This window comes from Aulonocara stuartgranti, assembly GCF_965226115.1.
Source record: "Aulonocara stuartgranti genome assembly, chromosome: 1".
NCBI classification, from domain to species: domain Eukaryota; kingdom Metazoa; phylum Chordata; class Actinopteri; order Cichliformes; family Cichlidae; genus Aulonocara; species Aulonocara stuartgranti.
The window spans coordinates 23,876,330-23,899,309 of NC_138939.1; the positions used below are offsets into that span (position 1 = coordinate 23,876,330).

Here is a 22,980-nt window from a genome sequence, read left to right on the forward strand (position 1 = left end):
TAACACTTTGCGAGGAACATGCTTAACTGCCTGTTTTCCTTCCTGCAAAACCAGTGACCAGTGAGGTTCCATTGCACCGATAAGATCAAATGAATATTGATGAGGATGTACGTCCACATTTACTCAATTTCTGCTGCGTTACGCTGAATGCCTCGGTGCCTTGGGATTAAAGACAGAAGGCAGTTTATGGATTGTTTTTTATATTTTATTGAAAAAGGAACTCAACGTAAAAAGAATTTTCAAATCATGTCAAAATTCACAAGACTAGTATAACTTATTGCTTTACTCAGACATTCACAACCTGAATTCAGCGTTATGGGAAAAAAAACATAGAATAACAGATGTTTTGAATAGTCCTCAGTAACTCTGCCGAGGCACGAACCTGCGTACCACACTTCAAGTAAAATATGACTCCAGAATACCTATCATCATTATCCTTTGCCTTGTCTTACAATACAATGAGATGTATGTTGCCTTCAGCGTGACTCAAATATTAGTATATACATCACCCCCCACCCCCTACCCATTTAGTTAAAGGGCACAACATTAACCTAACCGCAAGGCAATTTCGCAGCACATAGAAATAACAAGCCTTTGTGGATTTTTTTTTTCATACATACTGATGACAATGTGTTTAAGGCAGACAATAAAATAAATGCAGGTTATCACCATGATATAACTCAAACAACATCAGTCATTTCATTAACAATAGCTTCTTTTTGCTTTTGGTTGATGTCTAGAAAACAAAAATATATTTCAGTACAGTTCTGTTAGTCCTTTTGGGTTAGTGTTAAAACACACAGCATCTGGTCTTCAGAGGCCAAGGGTCAAAAAATTGTCCTTCTGTCCCATCTGTCACTCAGAGAACTGTTAGGTCATGGCAGGACTTTGACTTCTGCCTGAAAGCCATTTTCTTGTTCTTGCGTGCGACCATGCGACCCAAAAACCTTTTAGCCTTCTTGCCGATGCTCTCTCTGCGTCTGCAGTTGGCCATGCGCCGGGCGTTCTCCTCCTTGCTGTCTTTTCTCAAACGGATCTGTCTGACGATGCCCTCAAACAGGTCCTGCACATTGTGGTGAAGTGATGCAGACGTCTCGATAAACTTGCAGTCGAATACCACTGCACAGGCACTTCCTTCTGTAATGCAGAACACAGGAAAGAAGATTAAAACCCTGAGAAAGTTCACACTGAAATGGAAAACTGTAAGCTTAGAGATGACGAATTAGCCCTAAGTCATGAAAGCGGCAAATCTCTGGCAGATTGCTTGAGCTGCAGAGGAACCTGAATCAACCTGAGCAGTCAGCTGTGAAAAGTGGATTGACCCTAGCAAAATCAGTGAAGCTCAACCATCTGTCAGATTCTGTCTTGAAATGCCTCAAGCAAGGCTTTAGTCAAGTGGATTCAAATCTATCTCCCCTGACTGCACATTTTAAGATCGAGTTTATTAATCTCACTTACCATCTACGGACACCTCTCTGGACCGCACCAGGTCACTCTTGTTGCCCACAAGGATTATGGGAATGTTCTCTGACTGTCTGGCACGGCGCAGTTGAATGCGGAGCTCCGATGCCTTCTCAAAGCTTGATTTGTCTGTCACTGAATACACAATGATGTAGGCGTCTCCCATTCTCATGCACTGGTCCTTCAACCACTGGCTGTTATCCTTCAGGAAAGAAACAGAGACTAAATTTAACATCATACATGGCTGAATGCACCTTTTACAATTTCAAAATCCCTGAATCAATGCAAATGGACAAACACTTCATTAATAATATATAAGTCTCACCTGTTCCCAGATGTCATACAACACGATGGATGCCTCTTCTTCATCCACCAACATAGATCTATCGTAAGTGTTTCCTAAGGGAGGAAAAATAAATATTGTGTTACACACTGGCAGGGAGAGCAAAGTGTCTTTTATCTGAGCAATCGTGTTTGCTGTCAAAGTGTGTTGCTGCTATTTTTTTTTCCACTCTGATTTTTGGCACTTTTTTTTCTTTCTGAGTCTACTCATTAAACCAGATCACAGTTTGTGATCACGCCATCACTGGCCTTTTGTAGGTTCCCTTCACATAGTGCTATTGGGTGTGCTTCTGACAGCTGGTGCCGCACTGTATGTGGAAATAGCAATAATCAATGCATGCACAGTCCTCATATAATACTGAATTGTACAGCTTTAGTGCAGCCTTTCTGTAATTTAAAAAACTGCAGCATTTGTTTTAAATCTACTGGAAATAAGTGTGGTGATGTAAATTGTAATAGTGCACTTAAAAAGTAATATTACTTTAAAATATGTTATAACCGTCCTTCTATATATTTTAGTGTTTGTTCAGTATTGTATAAAATTAAATAAAGCAGCCGTTGGCATGCCCATTTATTACATATCTTCACAGACAATGAAACATCTTCATTGTGTGTGTCTGAGAGTGTGGGTTGCTATGGTTGATGACTCATCCCCAGCATCACCATTTACCTGCTTCATCGCAGTCGTGACTAGCATCCTCAACTCCTCCAAAGACGCGCGCCAGGCTGGACTTGCCGACACCGTGCTCCCCGAGGAGAACCACTTTGTACACCTGGGAGTCCGCTTCGCTGCTGGTGGAGATCACCGAGTCGGAGGAGTCTGAGGCGTAGCTGCCACGGTGCTGCTCGCTTGGGGAGTAGGACGTGCACCGCAGTAAATTGGACAGCTCGTCGGTCTGTCCCGTCTGTGGCGTCGTGGCGCGCAGGTCGCGGTCGTCCACGGGCATGCTTCTCCTGTGTAGATTGGGTAAATTCATTGGGAAGGGCACGCTTCCTCTCCTCTTGTCCATGTTCCTCAATTTGTCACCCTTGTTCAAAGTCATTGTGCTTCTATCGAGGATCTGTGGATAGATGTGCCATGCGTAAATTTGCGATCATTTCAGCCACATTTAAAGAAAGAAGCGCTATCAAGATCTGCACAGAAATACAGTGGGAGATCATTTTACAAATATGTTTACCATTGTAAGTCATATTGTAAAATAAAAGCTGTTATCCCACATTTAAAGTAAATATATATAAAAATGGTCGACCTGACCTGCCCACATGTTTATTCACAAAAAAAGGTCAAAATCTAACCAAAGCTTGAAATCTCTCCCCAGCGGCCCCTTAAAAACACTTACTCGGTGCTGAAAATTAAATCCAACGAAGGCAATCCAGTAATCCTTGGTATAAAAAGTTGCTGTAGCCGAAAAGCGGTTTTTGCTCGAGTCTGATCAGAGTCGCTGCTCGGGTTATTTATACAGGAGTAGAGTGACGTAGTAGGGATTCGCCCCGGAGACTCGCGTCTCCGTTTATTGTAGTGGTGCGTAACGGTAACATCATGCTGCGGAGGGGGTGTATGATTGGAAGAGCTGAGGAATCTCCCTTCCGCATCCTCAAATGGAGCTTACTTCTGAGGGGGCGGCCAGAGAAGTCTCGAGACTTTGAAGAGGGGAAACCCACTTAAAGCTGGAGTATAAATATTTGATATATATCTAGGAGATGGTTCTAGGTGGGATGTTATAGCCTCACATCGTCACGATGCAAGTGTGTTCAGGTTCACACACTAAATTATCTTAACGAAATGTGTTGTCTGGATCCAACTGATCTGATCTATGAGCAGTGGCCACAGCGCGGTGGTCAATGCTACATGTATGTAATATCATGAGAATGATATGTTGTTATAATATAATATAATACAATATAATATAATATAATATAATATAATATAATATAATATAATATAATATAATATAATATAATATAATACATACTTTCTATAAAAAGCTAAATATTTGTAATTAGACAAGGGCTTCATACAACCACATTTAAATAAAATTTTCGGAGCATTTTTAAACGGTGCTATAAATGCATAAAATTTTAATACACTGTAGGTGGTGGATTATACTCCATATATCCCACCACCTTGGTCTTTCCACGATGAAATAAATGATGCAATCATCAAAACCGTCCTTGAATTTGTAGACGCCTCCTCTTAAGCAGCCAGGTCTAATCTTTATCCGTTATTCTGGTTATACTGTTTGACTGTGCAAAAGGCTTTAAATGGTGTGTGTGGAGACTATTTCTAGTGCTAAAGGAGAAACACAGAAAGCCTTAGTTTTCTATATTTCACGTCTGGATGTATTGATATGCTAAATATGGATCCAGCATATTCTGCATAATTATTTGGCTGAATATCAGGCCAACAGCATGACGGCACGGCTGGTAGTGATATTGTTAAGTGTCACGTTCAAGTGGATATTGTAAACTCTGAATGGTGCGTTTCTGCCCTCTTGTGGTTACGTGCAGGCATTACAGTTGAACCTTTTGAACTCGACTATAGTGTGCCAGGTGTTTAATATTATAATACTGCACAATGAGTGTGACTTAAGTATTACTTAAGTATTACTTCTGCTGATGTTTGCATTTTTCCACTGTTTCACTATTAAAGAAACTAAATCTTTCAACATTACATAATCAAGTATAGTTTAGTTCACACCACCCTGAAAAAACAAACCATCACTACACCACCCTGGATTTATACTCTTTTCCAGAAAATAGCTGATATTATGTAACTGAATGATGTTTAAAACACAAATGGAAAAAAATCACATACAGTTAGTCACAAATACTTAGTTTTTAAAAATTAAGTCCAGCTTGTTCTCATCATATTTCAGCTTCTCCAACACAATTTCCATATTCTCATGTATTTCTGTTAACTGGACAGAATGAACAGTTCCCACGGATGCAGAGTAATTGCCGCTTTTAAGTAGGACACCTTTTAGACTGGCATTTGTACAGACAAGGAACAGCCTCCATCACTGGATGTAGTGAAACATTCAAAGATATAGAAAAATATAATAATAAAAATATCTGGATCGTGTTTCTAATTGCCACTTGTGAAACAACAAAATGAGAAAGAAAAACTGACATTATTTTTTAAATCAGCAACCCAAAATGTGTAAATAACATGTACAGCAAATGTGACACATGCCTTTCTCAGATGAGACATCATGTCGCCATCTATTGGCCATAACACAAATACAACGAATTTGTATAAAAAATAAAGCCATATAAGATGCATAGATTTAGTAACTGAATAAACATTAGTAAAATAAATAAATAAATAAATAAATTTCAGTAAAAACAGTACAGAACTTTGGATTTGACAGAAAGTTTTTATAATGCTTCCTTCTGAGGTGATTTCTGATATTCCTGTGTTTTTCATGTCAATTGTCTGTCAGTTGCTTATATTGGTAAGTATACTGTATCCACCACGATTTACGAAAGAGTTATAAGATACATGAATTACCAGTTTTGTTATCTTAATGACTCTGCGTTTTTTTTTAATCTACATTAGCATCAACCAAGTACTTTTGGCGACTTAAAATATATTTATAGAACTCTTATCTTACGTTTGGTGCAATTTCTGCAGCCGGATCATATTTCTCAGCCTGATCTCTCTTGAAAAAATTTTTTTTTGCTTTTTTTTATGTGAGTGACATTTATTAAGGGTCAGTACATAAAGTCACTTTGCCAAAAAGTAATTGCAGTTTCTACCATGTAACAAGAATTTTCTTCTGGACGAAAATGCATTGATATAAATCATGAGAGATATATTTGAGACATATTTGACAGATTATACGCCAACAAGTCATTTACAAAAGTTTTAATGCCGGTGATCAATTTGGCAGATACCGGAAATCACTTTTTTCCCATGACACCGGAAACCAACCAATAAATGTGACACTGCACATGCGCAAGCCTCTCGTGCGTTCGACCTCTACTGCAAACCGGTGAGTGCTAGCCTCCTCTGTCAGAAACTGGGTTTGAATTAAATATATGCTCTTAAGTGTTCTTTGTTGCTCCGTATTTTTGTAGTCTATTATTCACAGCGTCGTGTAGCTCGTCTGATTTTCAGCTAACTTGCCTTTAGCGGTATTGTGCGGTTTTTTTTCTCCTCTTGACCTTAATTGCGTGTCTACCTGATTTTTGCAGACTTTGTACTTGGTTGTTTAGCAAAAGGCGCAGTGTCAAATAGCTAACGCTTTGGTTTTTTTGTGTTTCATGTGTTTTTATCTGTAGACTTCGGATAAACTCCAGCTGCTGTGGGTGACCTGACCAGAACGTCCCATCGTAATGTATGCCTGCTCTAAGTTCGTCTCCACGCCCTCTCTGGTCAGTTTGATTGAATGAATGAAAACTGATAATTGCTAAACTGCGCCTGTTTACTGATTGAGTATTGTTAGCTGCACTTCCGTCATTGTAAATTATTATAAAGTAGGCTGCTAACACTGGCTGCGAAGCAGTCTTTGACCCTCTGCTAAAGTTAGCTAATGCTCATACCTACAAGGACGTCCTAGCTTCTAATCAGGAGGAAGCTCACTGTTTTGGTTTTCCATCATTTCCTCCAAGTCCACAAACTTAATCTAAAGGATATAACGTATTCCATGTAAGGCTTGAAAAGAGAATCAAGAGAAACATTTTAATGGGTCTCTGTTATTGACTTGTAGTGTTATATATATGTAAAAGCTTTGTCACTGCAGCTGATGTAGGTCTTTCTAATGCTGTTCTAGCATAAATTATGGCGAATCATGTCAAAACAATTTCCCCCCTCTAACACAGGTCCGTGCTGGATCCAGGGCGCTGTACAGACCGCTCTCAGCAGCAGTAGTGTCAGACGGCAGGAGAGCAGAGGTGAGTTGCCCGCAGAGCACACCATTCATCAAGTGACATTTGTCATTTTCTATATTAACACTGTGCAAAAAATAGAAAAGGTAAAATACGGATTTATTTTATTTTAAGTTAAATGGTAGTAGTAGCAGTAGTTGTATATATTTGAGATCTTCTAACAAAGAAGCACATTGATTGTTTTTATTACCAACAAATAGTGCCACCCTGCTCACATTATCCCAAAGAAACATTTCTGCAGGCTGAACTGTATATTGAATTGTTAACTGTGGAATTATGGCCACATATCGTAATCGGGTAGATTTAACATGCTGTCTGTGGTCAGAGCCAAAGCAAAAATGACTAATTCATTGTTATGAAAGAACAAACAGAACGAGAGTGTATGAAACGTCTTCCATTTTGTTTTTGCAACCCTACACACTGTGCATCTGTGTATTTCTGTTATAAATATACAACTATAATAATCTTCAAATGGGGAAAACTCCATGTGGGGGTTATTAAAGTTAAATGAGAATCTCAATAACTAGTAACTAAATTTTATAACGGTAAATCTTCATGTTCCCACAAAAATGGGCCATAATGTGATGAGGTACGATTAGAAGCTAGATGTAGTACATCTTAAAATAAGTTTTCTTTAGAGAGGTCTTATTTGATGGGTCTAAATTTTTAGCAGAAGTAATGCTTGCATTAGAAGTAAACTTTACCGTGTGGGAATTATTGTGTTTGATACTTTGGTGGTTGTTTTTCAGACTGCTTCGCTTCTGGCACCACTGAGCGGCGGTGTCTCCCAGCAGCAAGTGGCATTGCGGGGATTCCAAACCAGCGCCGTGAGCCGTGACATCGACACTGCTGCCAAGTTCATTGGAGCAGGAGCTGCCACTGTGGGAGTCGCTGGATCTGGAGCCGGAATTGGGACAGTGTTTGGCAGCCTTATCATTGGATATGCCAGGTAAATTTAACAAGTCCCCTGTAGTAGTAATGAGGCCATTTATTTTATTTTTTTACTGTCGAGAAGAGAACGTTTTAGTCTTGTTTACTTAATACCCAAGTTCTCAAAATAATGTGACCTAGTGAACAGGTAATGACAAAAGAAAGAGGAGACCTGAGTAGATTTCTGCCATTTGGCGATTAATTATAAAACCAAAAGATACTTGGCATACTTCATTCTAAATGGCATCACTTAAAATCACTGGGAAAGTGAAGTTAGAGGAATAATGTTTGTTCGTGAAAATAAGATATTAAAGACTTATTTAGCACTGACTAATTATTGATTGTGCTTTAAGCCAAGTCAATCATGGAAAACTTTGGTCTAAACATGCCTCATTAGCTGTACTTCTTAGGCATCAGCACTACTTGATCTCACTGGCCCCTCTGTCTTCACAGGAACCCCTCTCTGAAGCAGCAGCTGTTTTCTTACGCCATCCTGGGCTTCGCTCTGTCTGAAGCTATGGGTCTCTTCTGTCTGATGGTTGCATTCCTCATTCTGTTCGCCATGTAAAACCAGCTGTGAAAGGATAACTCACAATGTTAACAAGAATAAGCAGTTTGAACAGCTGTGTGATTGCTGGTTATCATGTTTATCTTTGTGTTCTTGAAAGATCTGAATCCATTCACGTATGAAACTCTGGCAAAACATTTCAAGGACTGTTGTGTCCTCGTTGTATATTTAATCAGCAGTTTTTGTTAACAAACATGCAACCAGTAACAGAAATAAAATGTTTAATTCCTCAAATGTTTTTGTACATTTGTGAGGGGAGGTGGGAGGGCTTTCAATAAACATAATGGGGGATACCTGGTAGGATCATGGACCTGTTCCCTTTTAAAAGAAACTCGTACTGTTGTAATGCCAAGCTGTGGAATGAAGTGATTTAAAAGCAAATGTAGCTTATTTATTTAGATTATGCCCATGGAAATGGGTGCAGCGATTTATTGAAAATGTCTAAACCTAAATGGAAATACAACACAAAGGCAAAAAATGTTGAGGTCCGATCTCTGGAGAGGCCAGTCCATGATCGACAGTGTTCAAATTCTGTTTTTTCTATCCAGGTATGCTTTTACTGTGTGTGTGTGTGTGTGTGTGTGTGTGTGTGTGTGTGTGTGTGTGTGTGTGTCATAGTCAATTAGATGATCAAAATCTGACTCAATTCCACACATCTATGGATAAACTGAACCCCCAAACCATGGCAGAGGCTCCACCATATGTTATAGATGGTTGTAGAACTGCTGTATTGCGTCTATTTGAAACGAAATAATTCGACCCTCACTGAGACTAGATAAATCCCTTGGATTATGCTGCTAACAGAGTTCCTAAAATTTCCATTTAAAATCGGTTCCTTGACATTGTACGTTATGTAGACACAAAAGTCCTTCCTCACCTGGGTCTAATGCTTTTTTTTTTTTTTTTTGCTTTTTTTTTTTTTTTTTAAATGCTTGGATATTTTGTAAGTCAACCTGTCTCCGCCAGGTTTGAGTCCATTATTACACCCTTACCAACGACAACAGTTTTCCGGTTTAATAGGTGGAACTAGAGCACCGTTTTTGTAGTGAGGGGAAGGATTTGAGGAACGTACTCGTTAGTTTTTAGTGTTCGCCTGTGTTTTTTGTGTCAAATAGATTTGAACGTTGCCGAAAATAAATTCGGACGTGTCAGCTGTGCAGTATCAATAAGACGGGCTAAATAAATGTTTTCAGTAACGCAGTTGTGCCGTATCTGGAGAAAATCTAGCTTTAAAACTAAGAAGTTAACGCCGACACGTTTGTGGCGGTGTCGCTGGTGTAACTGTCACACAGACCGCGATAATGTATCTCAGCAGCTTAATCCAGAGGATCCCCGAAATAACCAGGTAAACAAACATCAGGGAATATGATGTATCCTACTCCCCCCCCCCCCCCCCCCCCGTGTTTGTCATTTACTTTTTACTTTTTTCAACAAAATAGAAAATTCTTAATTTAAATTTAAAAATCTATTATTTGCATGTTTTCAGGGGGAATAAAAGCAGCGTGGTTATTATAGTTTTGTATTTCATTATTTATTTTTAATCAGATTTTTTAATTTCGTCTTGGTTTTTTTTTTTTTTTTTTTTTTAACCCAGGCTAGTTTCAGTTTCCAGAGTGTGCTTGCTCGTCCCAATTAAAATTTTAGTTTTTGTAAATGTTAATGTTAAATAAAATGTTTTAATAACATGTTTTTTATTAGTTGCAATGCTAGTTTTCGCGTTTTTAAATATTGTTGTATTTACTGCAATAAAAACTCATAGCTATTTAAACCAGTTGACTCAGATTCTTGTAGTTATTCAAAGTATCAATAAAGATGGACGTCAAAGCCCCATCAGGCTAGTTGGGATAATAAATTTGACCAGATCTACATGTAATACGTACAGTCAAACCTCCCAGGGTTGATTTTACACTGGATATCCACCAGGGGTAGCTGCTGTATAAGACCCTAGTTCTTCTTCTTTTTTCTTTTTTTGTAACTTCACTCTTCCATAACCTAAAGGGAACATCAGCAAAACTTGAATGTACATCAGTTATTTTTGTACATTAACTATTGAGCTGGAAAATAGAATAACAAATTAAAAATTGTACATTTATCAGTGTATGTAGTGTTTATTTAAGATGTGTTTCCTGAGATAGTGGTCTAAAAAAGTTTTTACCTGAGTGGGACTTTCGACGTCTAAGCAGAAAATGTGCCTAAAGTGGATTTTAAGTTTACTTTGTATAGATTTGCCTAATTTTATTTCTGCCTGGTCTTCATGTAATAGGTAACAAAAAGGCACAAGAAGCAAAGAACTTTGTGTCAACCAGTGCTCGATCACTTTGACCAGCAGTACAGTGAGGAACTTGGTGACTTGTGGCCATATGCAAGGTAAATTTCACCTGAAGTAATCATTATGCACGTGGACAGTAATTCCACCTTTTCCAAACTGAGATTAATTCTGTCCCTCAGAGAAGTGCTGCTGGACCCTCAGTCATGGCAGTATGGCATCATGCTCAATCGCTTCACTGCAGTGACAGGCATTGCACAGATTCTTCGAGCCCAGGGCTTTTCCACATTGTTGCCACAAGCATATGTCTCAGTGCTGCATTCTAATGGTCCCTCCACGGTGTTAAATTCTAAATACCAAGAAGGAAAAGATACTCTGTCAACTCTCTGCATTTCCAAGGGCTCTCCAGGTGACCCCCATCCCCAGTCTGACAACAGCTCCTTTGCACTCGGTCAGGACTCTCAGTCAGAACCCGCCCTCAGTTTTCCTCCTCCTTCATTACAGTGCTACATCCACCCGTCCCCCCTGCGATTTCCCTCTCAGGCTCACAGGCCTGGCCAGCTGAAGCAGTACTACCTCCTCAATGCTGCATCCTTGCTTCCAGTGCTGGCTTTGCAAGTCAAAGATGGCGAAAAGGTTCTGGATCTTTGCTCTGCTCCTGGGGGGAAAGCCTTAGCCATAATGCAAAGTGCGAGCCCAGGTAAAAGAGACATTTTTAGAAGACTTTATTTTGATTTTATTTATACTTAATCGGATTAAAACAACCCCAAATGAATTACTCTATTAGTAAAGGGATGTTCACAGTGTAGCCTTTTTTCCAGATTATGTGTGCTTGGTAAAAAAGAACTTGGGGGAAAAAGAAACATGTTGGCTTTTATTTTGAATATTAAACACACACTTTGCATCTAAGTCGCTGCAGATGATTGTAAGGAATATTTTTGTCTGCTGCGAATAACCCATTTGCATTGAATAATATAATCAGTAATGCTGCCCTGTGCTGTGTTCCAGCGCTTCTCTGCTGTAATGAACCAGATCTTCACAGACGGGACTGGCTTGCCAAAACCCTGGAGTCCTTTTTGCCTCACTCACTAAAAAGCAGAGTGATTGTGTCTGCACAGGACGGACGGTCTTTTGGGCAGAGCGAAGCGGGTTTATATGACAAGGTTGGCAAAGAAATCCTATCATGTTTATGGCAGCATGTGATTTTGTCCTGTAAAATGGGGTGACACTTATTTTCCAAGGCCACAGCTACAAATGAATGAGGACAGCAAGCCTTTGAACAGAAACTAATAAACTCAGCAGAGAGGAAAAAAAAGAAAACTGTTTATTCAAACTAGGAGCCAAGAAGAAGCAGACAAATAGCTGGGAGGAATCAAAGAACTCAAAGTGACTCATATTGGAACACAATATTGAAAAAAGGAAAAGGGCTAAAAAGAGTTAGAGTAAGGCACCGTAGGAGGGGAAAAAGGCTGAAAGGTAATAGAGTGCAAACAAAATGCAGAGGAGCTTTTTTGAGGGATTTCCAAAATCTGAGAACAAACTTGTTGAAAGGTTCAAAGTTCAGATGTAAAAACTTCAAAGCTGTTGTCTTTTATTCAGTTTTATTTAAATGGTAATGGTTTGGTTTTTAGGCGAAATTTATCTTCCACCTCCACTGACCAAAATTGGTCTGTTGATGGCTCAGGTGCCGTGGGGAAAGTGACATTTATGTGGATTATTTTAGACACCTGCAGCATTTTTCATTTTCCTTACATTTTTTTATTCCCTTGCTCTTCCTCTTTGACATGGGCACCAACTACTCGCATTCCTTTCTCTCGCTGCCGTAGGTTTTGGTTGATGCTCCATGTTCTAATGACAGGAGCTGGCTGTATTCGTGCAACAGCCAGCAGGGGGAACAAAGATTGAAGGAGAGAGCCAGGCTTCCTTCACTCCAAGCACAGCTGCTTAGGTAAGCACCCATTCTGACATTGGAAATTCCTGCTTATGCATTAGCCTTATGGTACTCTAATATCTCTACAGGTTGAGAAAAAAAACATTCACTATCCTAATGAGCACGCAATTAAAATGCACTGAAGGAATGAAGGGAAGGTACCGTAGTCCAGTAGTGAATACAAATGAGAGATAAGTTCTAAACTTGTAGATCAAGAAATGAAGAGTAACTGGATTTAGCAGAACTGCTGTGGGAACATCGTTATTAAATAAGTAATTAGATAATCAAGAAAGATGAGAGGTGAGAAAGGATCAGTCAGGGAGGAAGTGATCCATTACTTAACCGGTTATCCAGCTGGAGCCTGTCCCAGTTATTATAGGGCATCTACAGTCAATTTAGAATCAACACTTAACATAAGAAGCATGATTTTGGACCGTGAGAGGAAGCCGGAGAACCCGGAGAGAACACAAACTCCACACAGGAAGATCCTAGATGTCTCTTGTGTTCAAACCAAGGACCATTTTACTAAGAGGTGACTTTGCTAAACACTGCACCAACCGTCAGTAAAATTACAAACTCCCTGAAAAAAAGATTTCAGGTAGATTGGATGGTAAATAAACTTTGTTTCAGGTCTCCAACTCAAAATAGCTTGGAGAGTCAAGTGGAAGCTGTAGCAGTTGCAGTTTTAGTTGTAGTTTGCAGATCAGACTGCAGTTAAATCAGTCGAATAACACCAACAAGCACAATATAGAAACAGCATATACAGTTTTTTAAAGTGAAAATGTGTATTGGTTGGTTGAATGGTTACAGCATATTCTTTGATGCAATTTAATTCTAGCTGAGGTCTAAGGTGGAATATTTGTCTGCTGATTACAGGTCTGCACTGTTGGCGGTGTGTCCAGGAGGCACTGTGGTCTATTCAACCTGCACTCTGTCCAGCTTTGAGAACTTTTCTGTGGTTGAGACGGTGCTGAAGGACTTTCCTGAGGCTGAAGCTGAAGACCTGTGGGAGGAGATTGCCATTCCTTTATCTAAATACTTTACGTTCAGCTCTAACCCCGGACATGGACAGACAACTCAGGAGGCAACCCCGAAGACACAAGACGCTTCTGTGTCCTTTTATCGCCACAGACTTGGCATTCTTGTGGTCCCTCAGCTTGGCAAGTCATGGGGACCCATGTTTTTAGCTCGGATTAGAACACGGAAATAAAATCTTACCATGCACGGGGACAAAAAGTGAAATGGCATAACTAAACTTGCACAATAACTTTGTGCAAAACACCAAAATTTAAATTTAGATTAAAAACACTGCAAATACGCACAGTGCCTACCTGTGCCAATTATGCAAGAGGAAATAAGCAGCAGCAGTAGTTTAGACACGCAGATATAAAGACATTGGTGTCAAAACAAACGTGGTTAAGAAAGTCATAAATGCTCCTGTTTTAACAGTGCAACACCAACCATCTGCTAAACTATAAGTGCTGCAGCTACAGTTTTTTGTTGTTTGTAGCTGCTGGCTTCTCTGTGTGTGTGTGGGTGTGTTGCAGGAGATTTAAGCAAATAAAAATAGAACGCTGCTCACATCAGTTAAACTCACCTCGAGCTATCCGCATCAAAGACAGAACTTAGACAATATTCCAGTACTTAACACATGTGAGCAGTATTTTATGGCAGTTTGTGTGAAATAAAGAGAAAATGGCATGAAAGCAGCCACCTGATCACTCACGAGTTTCTTTTTCCACAGGTCCGCTGCCCCCCTAGGCTTAGGAAGGCTTTATTTTTTATTTCAGCCAGTTGTTTACTTGTCCACCCTGTATCTGTATCATTTTGGTTCATTTTCACTGTTTTCACACCATCAGCTCTTTGTCAGTAAAATTATCTAATTGAAGCATTTAGCAGCCTCAGAGGGCGATGGTTAACTTGGAAGTGACTCAATGCACATTGAAACAAGAGTGAATACAGGACTTATTATATTTAGTCAGCAGCAATATTGCTGCAGAAACTATATGTAAATTAGCAGCAGTCAAAAAATTCACCGTATAAGCTAAAAAGCTAATAAGTTAGTGCCTCCCAGTGACCGCTGCAACAATAAAAACAAACTGAGTTTTTCTATATTAAACATTAATGTATTGTTTACCTCTGAATCCACCTTCTTTCCATTCTGCGGTTAACAAGGACGACCACCTTGGTTCAGAGGACATGCGCACACATCAGAAAGCTTGTAAATCTGTAACGTCGCCGTGTTTAGAAAATATTCTCCACTCAGCTGCTGGCTAAAATGAAAATACAAACCCAAACAGCACTCACACACTCAGACAGATATTAAAAAATGAAGCAACAACACACATTTCCTGCAGGAGGAACAAAGCTGTCAGAATTGCAGAAACTGTTGGCAGGTCTGTGTCTGAGTCTGAACTGCTGCTGTTATTTTCTTGGAAGTGCAGGCGTGTGTCGCAAAGCGGGCTGCATGGCCATGACAACAAGGGAGGCACGCACACATAAATACCAATTAAGAAAATGTTTATTTAGGAATTACGAAATCATGATAGCTTAAACAATGGTGAGTGTAGTAAGCGAGTGAATTTGTAAAGAGATGGCAGATGCAGTTTTGTGCTGCTCAAGCGGAGAACCACATAGTAACTGAGTGGCTAAGGCTTTCATAGGCCAGGTGGTCCTAGCCTCTCTGATTGTGGACAAACCCTATTAGTATGGGCAGAAAAGAAGCTGCCACCCAGTCAAGCGAAGGAAACCAAGATGGAGAGAGCTGATGATGTAAGAGTTGTGTTAAAAACACCTGCACAGTTTAGTCTGTTTGAAGCGACTTTTTAAATTCCCTTTTAATGGTAGAGAATGGGAGTTGACATAAGAAGACAAGCACCACCGTCTCCAAGCCTTATTTACTTTTGACACAAGTCCTCAAAGAATTTTTCAAGTTTCTGTCTAAACACCCATACTCAATGTGAATGTTGGATGTTGTCAAAGTAATGCAAAAACAAGTCCAAATGTTTGCCGACTTGACCAGAAACTAAAGTTTTTCTGTCTGAGAGATTTGTTTAATAACCAGGAAGAGCAGTAATGATCAAATTAACACACAGTTTCTCTGTTTATTTCTGCTATTGCTCTACGGCACTGTCCAGAAATAATCTCATATGTGCTGTCATACACCCCTTTAGTGTTACTGTTGCATTTTGCAGTGATGTATTATCTGGGAGGACTTTTCTTGTGTGAAAAGTAGAAATTTCATGAAAGATTTGTAGCTTCTCATCACCCTGTGATTGCTCAGATCAGAAGAAAAAGGTGTATTGGCAGTAAACACAGACAATAATATACAAAAAGTCATATATTCCAACCTTTCTGCACATAATGGAGTGACAAAATAAGCTCTTGCAAAGGCAGTTATGTGTGGAAGCATCAAATATATAAGGCCGGTGCTTCCGAGCAACCCTCCGAGACACCGTCAAAGACATCATTGCTGAGATAGCGTTGCACCGGTTTCATCCGACTACTCCGTGTGGCCATAGACACAAGCATTATTTGAGTGCATTTATATGGCTATTTATACTGGCCGCCCTACTTCTGCTCCACTTTTGAGTGTCTTCGAAAAATAGCTCCAGTCTTTGATATGAGCGAATCATTACGCTACCATAACATCAGCACAACTTAAAAGTGGTGAGATGTGGAGATGAAGTGGGGCTTCATTAGGGTTAACCATATTGCTGACCTTTGTGTGAACCCTGGTTTGTTGACGCTCCCCATATTGCAGTGTTTCCTCAAGGGGAGAATCTCTAAGCAGCTTTTCCTCCACTTCAAAGGGAGAGAATGTAGGCCTGCTTTGCATAATCAGGTGGGGAACAGCTTTTTGCCAGAGAGGCAGGAATTAATTTGTGACACCGCCAGATATAATCATTAAAACCCTAGTCATTGACAATAAGGAGAGAGGAGGAGGGAAAATTAGAGGAGGAACTGTAGAACAGTAGATAGAATGAAGGAGAGAGAGATGTGGAGCATAGGATAGTCCCGAATGCCAGAGGACACTATAGCGAAGCAGACTAATCTGGTCTGAGCTCTGTAAAGCTAGAAAGCCATTTTTTTTTAGTCTAGCTACACTCAGCTCTGTCACTCTGTGTTTGGACATGGTGGCATGAAGTTAATACTTACTTCCGTTACCCCTTTATTTATTTTTTTTTACAATTTTTATGTATATCATCATTTTAAAGTGATGGAAACATGATGAAAAATGGATTTGAAATTCCAGCTATAGCATGCAAATCAAACTGAAAGCTCTTCAGCAGCACGCTGTATGTGTAAGCTATAAAGCTACAACCACAATCTACAAATTTACCTCATGTTTCAGTCTCATTGCTGCCATTAACCCAGTTTCTTGGTGCAGCAAGCAGTTTTCAGCAAACAACGTCTGAAACCCACTCAATCAAGCAAAGGAAGTCAGCAACTAATTTATTTTTTTGCTTAGAACATTATAATATGATATTCTTTATATTACAGCACCGACTTGAACAGGCCAATTCATTATTTCTGTAAAATCCAATTAGGTTGTGACCAGAAGAAACACCCTGTAAAACAAATAAATGTCTAACTTAAGGATTTGACAATGAACGTGTCGGACAGCTAACAACTGGGTCTATAGATTCAGTGCCGTTTGGGGTATCCATCATTCATTTCAAACATCATCATCTGCCGATACTCCATCAGTGGAAGGGAGAGCAGGATTGCTGCTTTTGATTGATTGTTTCGCGACTAATCTCTGAGGAGCGATGTCTGAACAGAATGAAAAATTGAGGTCAGCCAATGATTGGTTTTTGTTAATCTGCATTAAAAACACATGTTTTCTTAATCAGGCTCTATTACAGAACACAAAAAAACATGCACACATACTCCTGCCAGGAAATGAGCAAACTGGCTCCCCCCTAAAAAGACAAACACTGGCAGACTTGAGCCTACAAAGTAGTACACACACACACACACACACACACACACACACACACACACAGACAATAAAAAAAGAAAGAAAATGTCCAAACTTCATCAACTTATTGTGTAATCCAAATGCAGTACATTTCCAAAAATGTTATGTTTTATTTGAAGACTTACTGCATATAGAGTAAAATTTGTCCTTATGTACTTTTTGGCTTGGAGAAACACAAGGTATCATCACTGTCAGCACAGACAGACAGTGCCAGAGGAAAATTAATGGGATAGAAGTGAAAGTGAAAGCAACAGAAACAACTTCCAGATAAAAGAAGGAAGCACAGATATTCCCACTCTTTTATCTACAAGCGTTTGTCATACACACAGACTCCAAAGGCAAAAGAAACTATAAGACAAACAAAAGTAAAAGTTTTCTGCTCTTAGAGGCTGACCAGTGAAGGTGAGGGGGAGCTCACTGTGTTTTAACTTTTCATACAATTCTTTCTACCTCTTCCTTGTTCTTCCTCTGCCACTGGGCTCTATGGCAGCCCCTAGAGCCATATCTTTAAAAGTTTTGACATTTGCACACTGCATTGGTAGAGCCCGCTGATTTTTATTTTTTTTTTACCATGTTTTGTGTCTCTCAAATACTTAAGCGCCATCAGTAGATCAAAGCTGGAAAACTTAAGGCTGGTTTTTCTAAAAATTAGGTACCATTGGATACCTTGCAAAGACTCTGATGAATCCTATGATCTCCTAAAAAGGTTTAAACACAGCTTTCCCTGGCATGATCTAGTCCAAACCTTACACAGATGATGCTTGCAATCACTTTCTTTAATTAAGGCCAAACTTGGTGCAGTACATAGTCTCGAGTGCCGATTTGGCTGGTGGATTTGACTGAGAAAATGAAGGATGCTGCATGCTGTAAAGCACATCCTGTTTTATCATCTTCATCAGGACTATAAAAGGTATAAATTCAAAATTCAAATTCAAATTTTATTTGTCACGTACACAGTCATACACAGTACGATATGTAGTGAAATGCTTGGACAACTGCTCGTGACCTAAAGAGAACAAAAAAGGAAAAGGCTATGAATAAGATAGGAAATAAATATGAAAAATTAAAAAGGGTAAATTTAACTAGGAAGGAATAAAATATAAATTAAGGTTAAAAATGAAATAACTGTACAACACAAATTAGAATGAAGGGTAAATTTAACTGGGAAGAATAAGATAAAGATAAATATATAAATTAAAGTTGAAAATAAAATAACTGTACAACAAAATACACAATATAGAACTATATAAGAATGTATGAAGAAATCTAAATATAAATAAATATATACACAATAACAGCAGCTGTACAAGTATTAACCGGAAATGAAGAATATAGTGACCAGTGTTGTGCAAAACCAAAGTCCAGAAAGTCCAGTGTGTGTGTAAGAACTGTATGTGTGGGTCAGTACTGTGTGGTGGTGTGATTGAGAGACCGTATCGCCTGCGGGAAGAAGCTCCTCCTCAGTCTCTCTGTGTTGGTCTTCAGGGAGCGGAATTGCTTTCCTGACCTCAACAGAGAGAACAGTCTGTTGTTGGGATGGCTGAGGTCCTTCACGATCTTCCTGGCCTTGGTCCAGCACCGCCTGCTGTAGATTGAGTGCAGGTCAGGGAGCTCGGAGCGGATGGTGCGCTCAGCTGACCGCACAACCCTCTGTAGAGCTCGTCTGTCCTGCATGGTGCTGTTCCCGAACCAGGTTAAGATGTTTCCCGCCAGGATGCTCTCTATGGTGCACGAGTAAAAGTTCCTGAGCACCTTGGAGGGCAGTTGGAAGTCTCTCAAGCGTCTGAGGTGGTAGAGACGCTGTCGGGCCTTTTTCACCACGGTGTTGATGTGACAGGACCATGACAGGTCCTGCGTGATGTGAACTCCGAGGTATTTGAAGCTGTCCACTCTCTCCACTGGGCACTCGTTGATGACGGGGGTCTGGTAGTTCCTCTCCTGCTTAGTGCTGAAGTCCACTATCAGCTCCTTTGTCTTACTGACGTTTAGAAGGAGGTTGTTCCTCTGGCACCAGTTCTCCAGATTCCTAATCTCCTTCAGGTAGGCCTTCTCGTTGTTATCAGAGATCAGGCCCACCACGACGGTGTCGTCAGCAAACTTAAAAAAGCCAGGGTGTTGATTTCGCTCAGTGGGTGAGCAGGTGACCACATGCCATATGGCCAGTGCAGCAGTCTAAGTTTGTCCAATCCATGGCCCTTAGCTGGGTGTCTTCTGCATCTTTTTCTCCCCATTTTCACTGTTCCACAATGTAATAAAGGCAACAAAAAAAAAGCCACAAAATTGTCCTGGATGTCTTGATGGACGTAACTAACTCAATATGACCCTCTGACTCCTATTTTTAAGCCTCATTTCTGCTGTTGGCGTTTGGTAAGCAAACCCCCCACCCGTCCCCCCAAAAAACACAAAAAGTAATGAGGCAGGGCAGGTTTGACTGTGAAGCTGCTACTCATTGGTTGATGACATTTGACTGACAAGCCATTAGCCAATGAGTGTGCTGCTTCATATCACGCAAAATCTTCCATTTCAAAACATAATATGACAAGACTCTCAAAACAGACATACATTTTTAATTCAGTATGACCTGAAATGGTAATTGAGCCTATAAACTCAGCAGGAAAGGGCTTACAGGGGTCAAGACCGAAAGCTTTTTTCAACCACAGCTATCGCCATCTGGTGGCCTTCAGATAGAATGCAGGTTTAAGGAACTTCTGGAATGGCTTTATATTTATTGACACAGATGCTCCGTCCAGCTTTGACATACAGTTTATGGTTCTTACAAGCACACTTTTGGATGATCCGATTGAGCTTCTGCTCTCACCTGCTAAACTGCTTGGCCATTGCTACTTGCAACTTTATATGTTGTTGTTTTGGAGGAGAGATTTAGTGGAGAGTGAGACGATCCAGCTTTATTTCATATTCTAAGCAATAGGTGATAATAGTGACATTCAAATGGAGAGTAAAAATCAGTGTCCTAGAGGAGAGCTAAACTCTCCTGTACTCTCTAGAGGAGAGCTAAACTTGTTTATAGATACAGTAGTTTAAGTAATACTTGAACAAAATGTAAAATTTTGCAAAGCAAGATGTTTATTTCATACCTGACCCAACTTTTTAAAAGCTTTTCCACAGTTTTAGTTTAACTGGAAAAGCAGAGCACCGCAACACTGACTGACTATACCAACAAGAGGAGTGTTTTGGGTTTTTTTTGTTGATCCTTGCTCAGACCTCTCATGAACCTCAGCAGCCGTGAGGAAGGAGAGACATCCATAACAGCTGTGCATGAAGACAAAGAACAGGCTTAACAGGCTGAAGGCAGGACAGATTACCCTGGCCTAGACACTCATTTATCCAAAGAAAAGACAGAATTGATCTGGAGATATAAAACGAAAGCCTTTCAGCAAAGTGGCATTTGAAAGAAAAGTCTTTTCTGTTTTAAGTAATGAGTCATCACTTATCCACAAATTCTATGCAAATTGGAAAGCAGGTCAGAACTGGGCACAAATGTATGCCATTTTCAGATGTGAATTGATACTACTGACTACTTAAACATTACTAAGAATGGTTCACAATCACTTTTGAACCCTCTGTCAGGCTACAGAAACAGAATGGTGAGCAATACCAAAAAAATAAAAAAGCCACATTCCTCTAGTTTTCCTGTTTGAGCATAGGTATTAAAAGGACTGGGTCTAACACAGGTCCAAGGGAATTATCTATGCCAATTCATTAACACATTCTAGTTTTCTAATTCAGCACTTAAGAAACATGCTCCCTGCCTTGTAGAGAAATAGTACACTTAATGGATTTATCTTAATGCCTGTCCATATTCTGAAATGCTGACTTTGTGGGACCTTTATTATACCCACAAAAAATGGTTAACTATTTAAGTGACATTAAAAAAAACATGTTAGTGTGTGCTGTTTTTATATACAAATCTTACCTAAATTTATTGTGCCCACTCAAGATGTGCTAATTACACTCTTAATTCTCATGCTAATCACATCTGTTGTTTCAATCCATCAGTATTCACCTTTGAGATCACCTTTGAGTACCCTGTCTTCCGCCTTTTGCTCTGTGTCAGCTGGGATTGGCTACAGCCCCAAGCTGGGTAAGCAGTTAAGTAAATGGATGGATGGATGAATCAGTTTTGGAACACATACCTAAGATCTGACTGTTCATCCGGTAAAGGTGTCCTAGATTGAGATGCATCGTCGCGTTTTTACTTCACTTCTGTTCAACTTTCCAACTTCAAACCTTGTTGGAGTGGACACGCTTTGACTGAAGGAAAAGCATGAATAATAGATTCTTCACCCAAAGGGGAATGGAAGTCAGATGAGAGAAGTATGAAGCAGCTGATTAAAAACTGATATTCTTCATATCAATGATTTTAAAAGTTCATAAAGGAAAACTTTAGGGGGTGAGGGTATTTAAAGGATCGAATAGGTGACACTGCCATAAAGAACATATTTTTGCAGAGTAGTTTGAGGTAATTCAGGAATAATGGAGCCTTCCTGGAGCCTACCTTTAAAACGCTTAGATTGGATATTCAATAGTCTATTCATCATATTTTATGTTAGCACTTAAGCACTTACACGTAATGTATTTATTATTCATATTCAGCCAGTCACACTGAAATGTGTGCTGCAGTGTGTAGTATCTCTTTCGTGTCTATTTTTCTGTCTTATTTCTATTTTGATAAAAGTTGGGCAGTTAGGAGTTACCACTTAGTGATGGGATTTCTGGCTCTTTTTAGAGAACTGGCTCTTTCGGTTCGGCTCACTAAAAAGAGCCGGCTCTTTCGGCTCCGAACCGGCTCTTCAGGTTGTTTTGTTGCTTTAATTAATTTATTATTAACAATAATATGAAATTATGCACAAAAAGAATTACTAATATAAAAAAAGTGGTTTATTTATATATGTTTATACATAAATATATATGGTGGCCCCTAGAGACAAAGCACGTGCAAACTCCAAAGCACATTTCTAGCATGAACTGAACTTCCAAAACAGAGCTACCTTGATCACTTAAATTACACAATTGAAAGCATGTGTGTATTGTTTGTGTATTTATACACAAGCACTCACATATATTCAAATAATTAAAAAAATGTTCATTTACCTGCTACTACCACACACCAAATCCGGTCGTTGGTACTTGCTGGCTTGTGTAGCCTCTAGGTAACAAAAGCTCAACGCTGGGCCTAGCATCCTGGAGCACTTCTGTTGTGTTTGGTACGTGTTTTGGAGTTTTTACGTGATTTGTCTCTAGGGTACCGTAAATATACTTTTATTTATTCACTCCACATAAAATGTAACAAATAAATCATATAATACAAAAACCAACTATTTACATTTCAACTTTTAACTATTTAAATTTTCAGCTTTTTCCTTTTAAACAAATTTAAAGTGAAACAACACAAAACACTGCAAACCACAACACAATTAAATATAAATTAAAATATGAAAACAAAAAGAAGATGCATATTCTCTGTCATATGGACCTGCATGAATAAACTTTCTGAATCCTTTATCATCCACAACTGAAAATAGTTGTGGATGATTACTATACCTTTCTAATGTGACGTTGTTGTCCCTGGCTCTCTTTCTCTCTCTTTC

The 22,980-nt window shown here is 39.4% G+C and overlaps 3 protein-coding genes across 4 annotated transcripts; 2 read left to right on the plus strand and 1 right to left on the minus strand.

The window, feature by feature from the left end:
• Positions 1-191: 191 nt before the first annotated feature.
• rrad (Ras-related associated with diabetes) lies at positions 192-3,307 on the minus strand. Its single transcript, XM_082527267.1, has 5 exons — positions 3,144-3,307; positions 2,474-2,864; positions 1,787-1,860; positions 1,459-1,663; positions 192-1,137 (listed from the first exon to the last, which is right to left on the minus strand). Exons 2-5 carry the CDS (start codon positions 2,844-2,846, stop codon positions 860-862), a joined length of 930 nt encoding a protein of 309 aa, XP_082383393.1. The 5' UTR covers positions 2,847-2,864; positions 3,144-3,307; the 3' UTR covers positions 192-859.
• A 2,381-nt stretch (positions 3,308-5,688) lies between these two features.
• On the plus strand, positions 5,689-8,425 carry LOC309706982 (ATP synthase F(0) complex subunit C3, mitochondrial-like). Of its 2 annotated transcripts, none has more exons than XM_082534043.1 (5): positions 5,689-5,798; positions 6,088-6,180; positions 6,628-6,699; positions 7,443-7,642; positions 8,077-8,425. In XM_082534043.1, exons 2-5 carry the CDS (start codon positions 6,142-6,144, stop codon positions 8,189-8,191), a joined length of 426 nt encoding a protein of 141 aa, XP_082390169.1. In that variant the 5' UTR covers positions 5,689-5,798; positions 6,088-6,141; the 3' UTR covers positions 8,192-8,425. The 2 variants fall into 2 exon arrangements, with proteins under 2 accessions (XP_082390169.1, XP_082390170.1); XM_082534044.1 differs by lacking the exon at positions 5,689-5,798 and adding an exon at positions 5,827-5,940.
• Positions 8,426-8,775: 350 nt separating this feature from the next.
• nsun3 (NOP2/Sun RNA methyltransferase 3) lies at positions 8,776-14,105 on the plus strand. Its single transcript, XM_082534026.1, has 6 exons — positions 8,776-9,536; positions 10,455-10,558; positions 10,640-11,157; positions 11,466-11,620; positions 12,284-12,405; positions 13,264-14,105. Exons 1-6 carry the CDS (start codon positions 9,375-9,377, stop codon positions 13,595-13,597), a joined length of 1,395 nt encoding a protein of 464 aa, XP_082390152.1. The 5' UTR covers positions 8,776-9,374; the 3' UTR covers positions 13,598-14,105.
• The last annotated feature ends 8,875 nt before the right edge of the window (positions 14,106-22,980 follow it).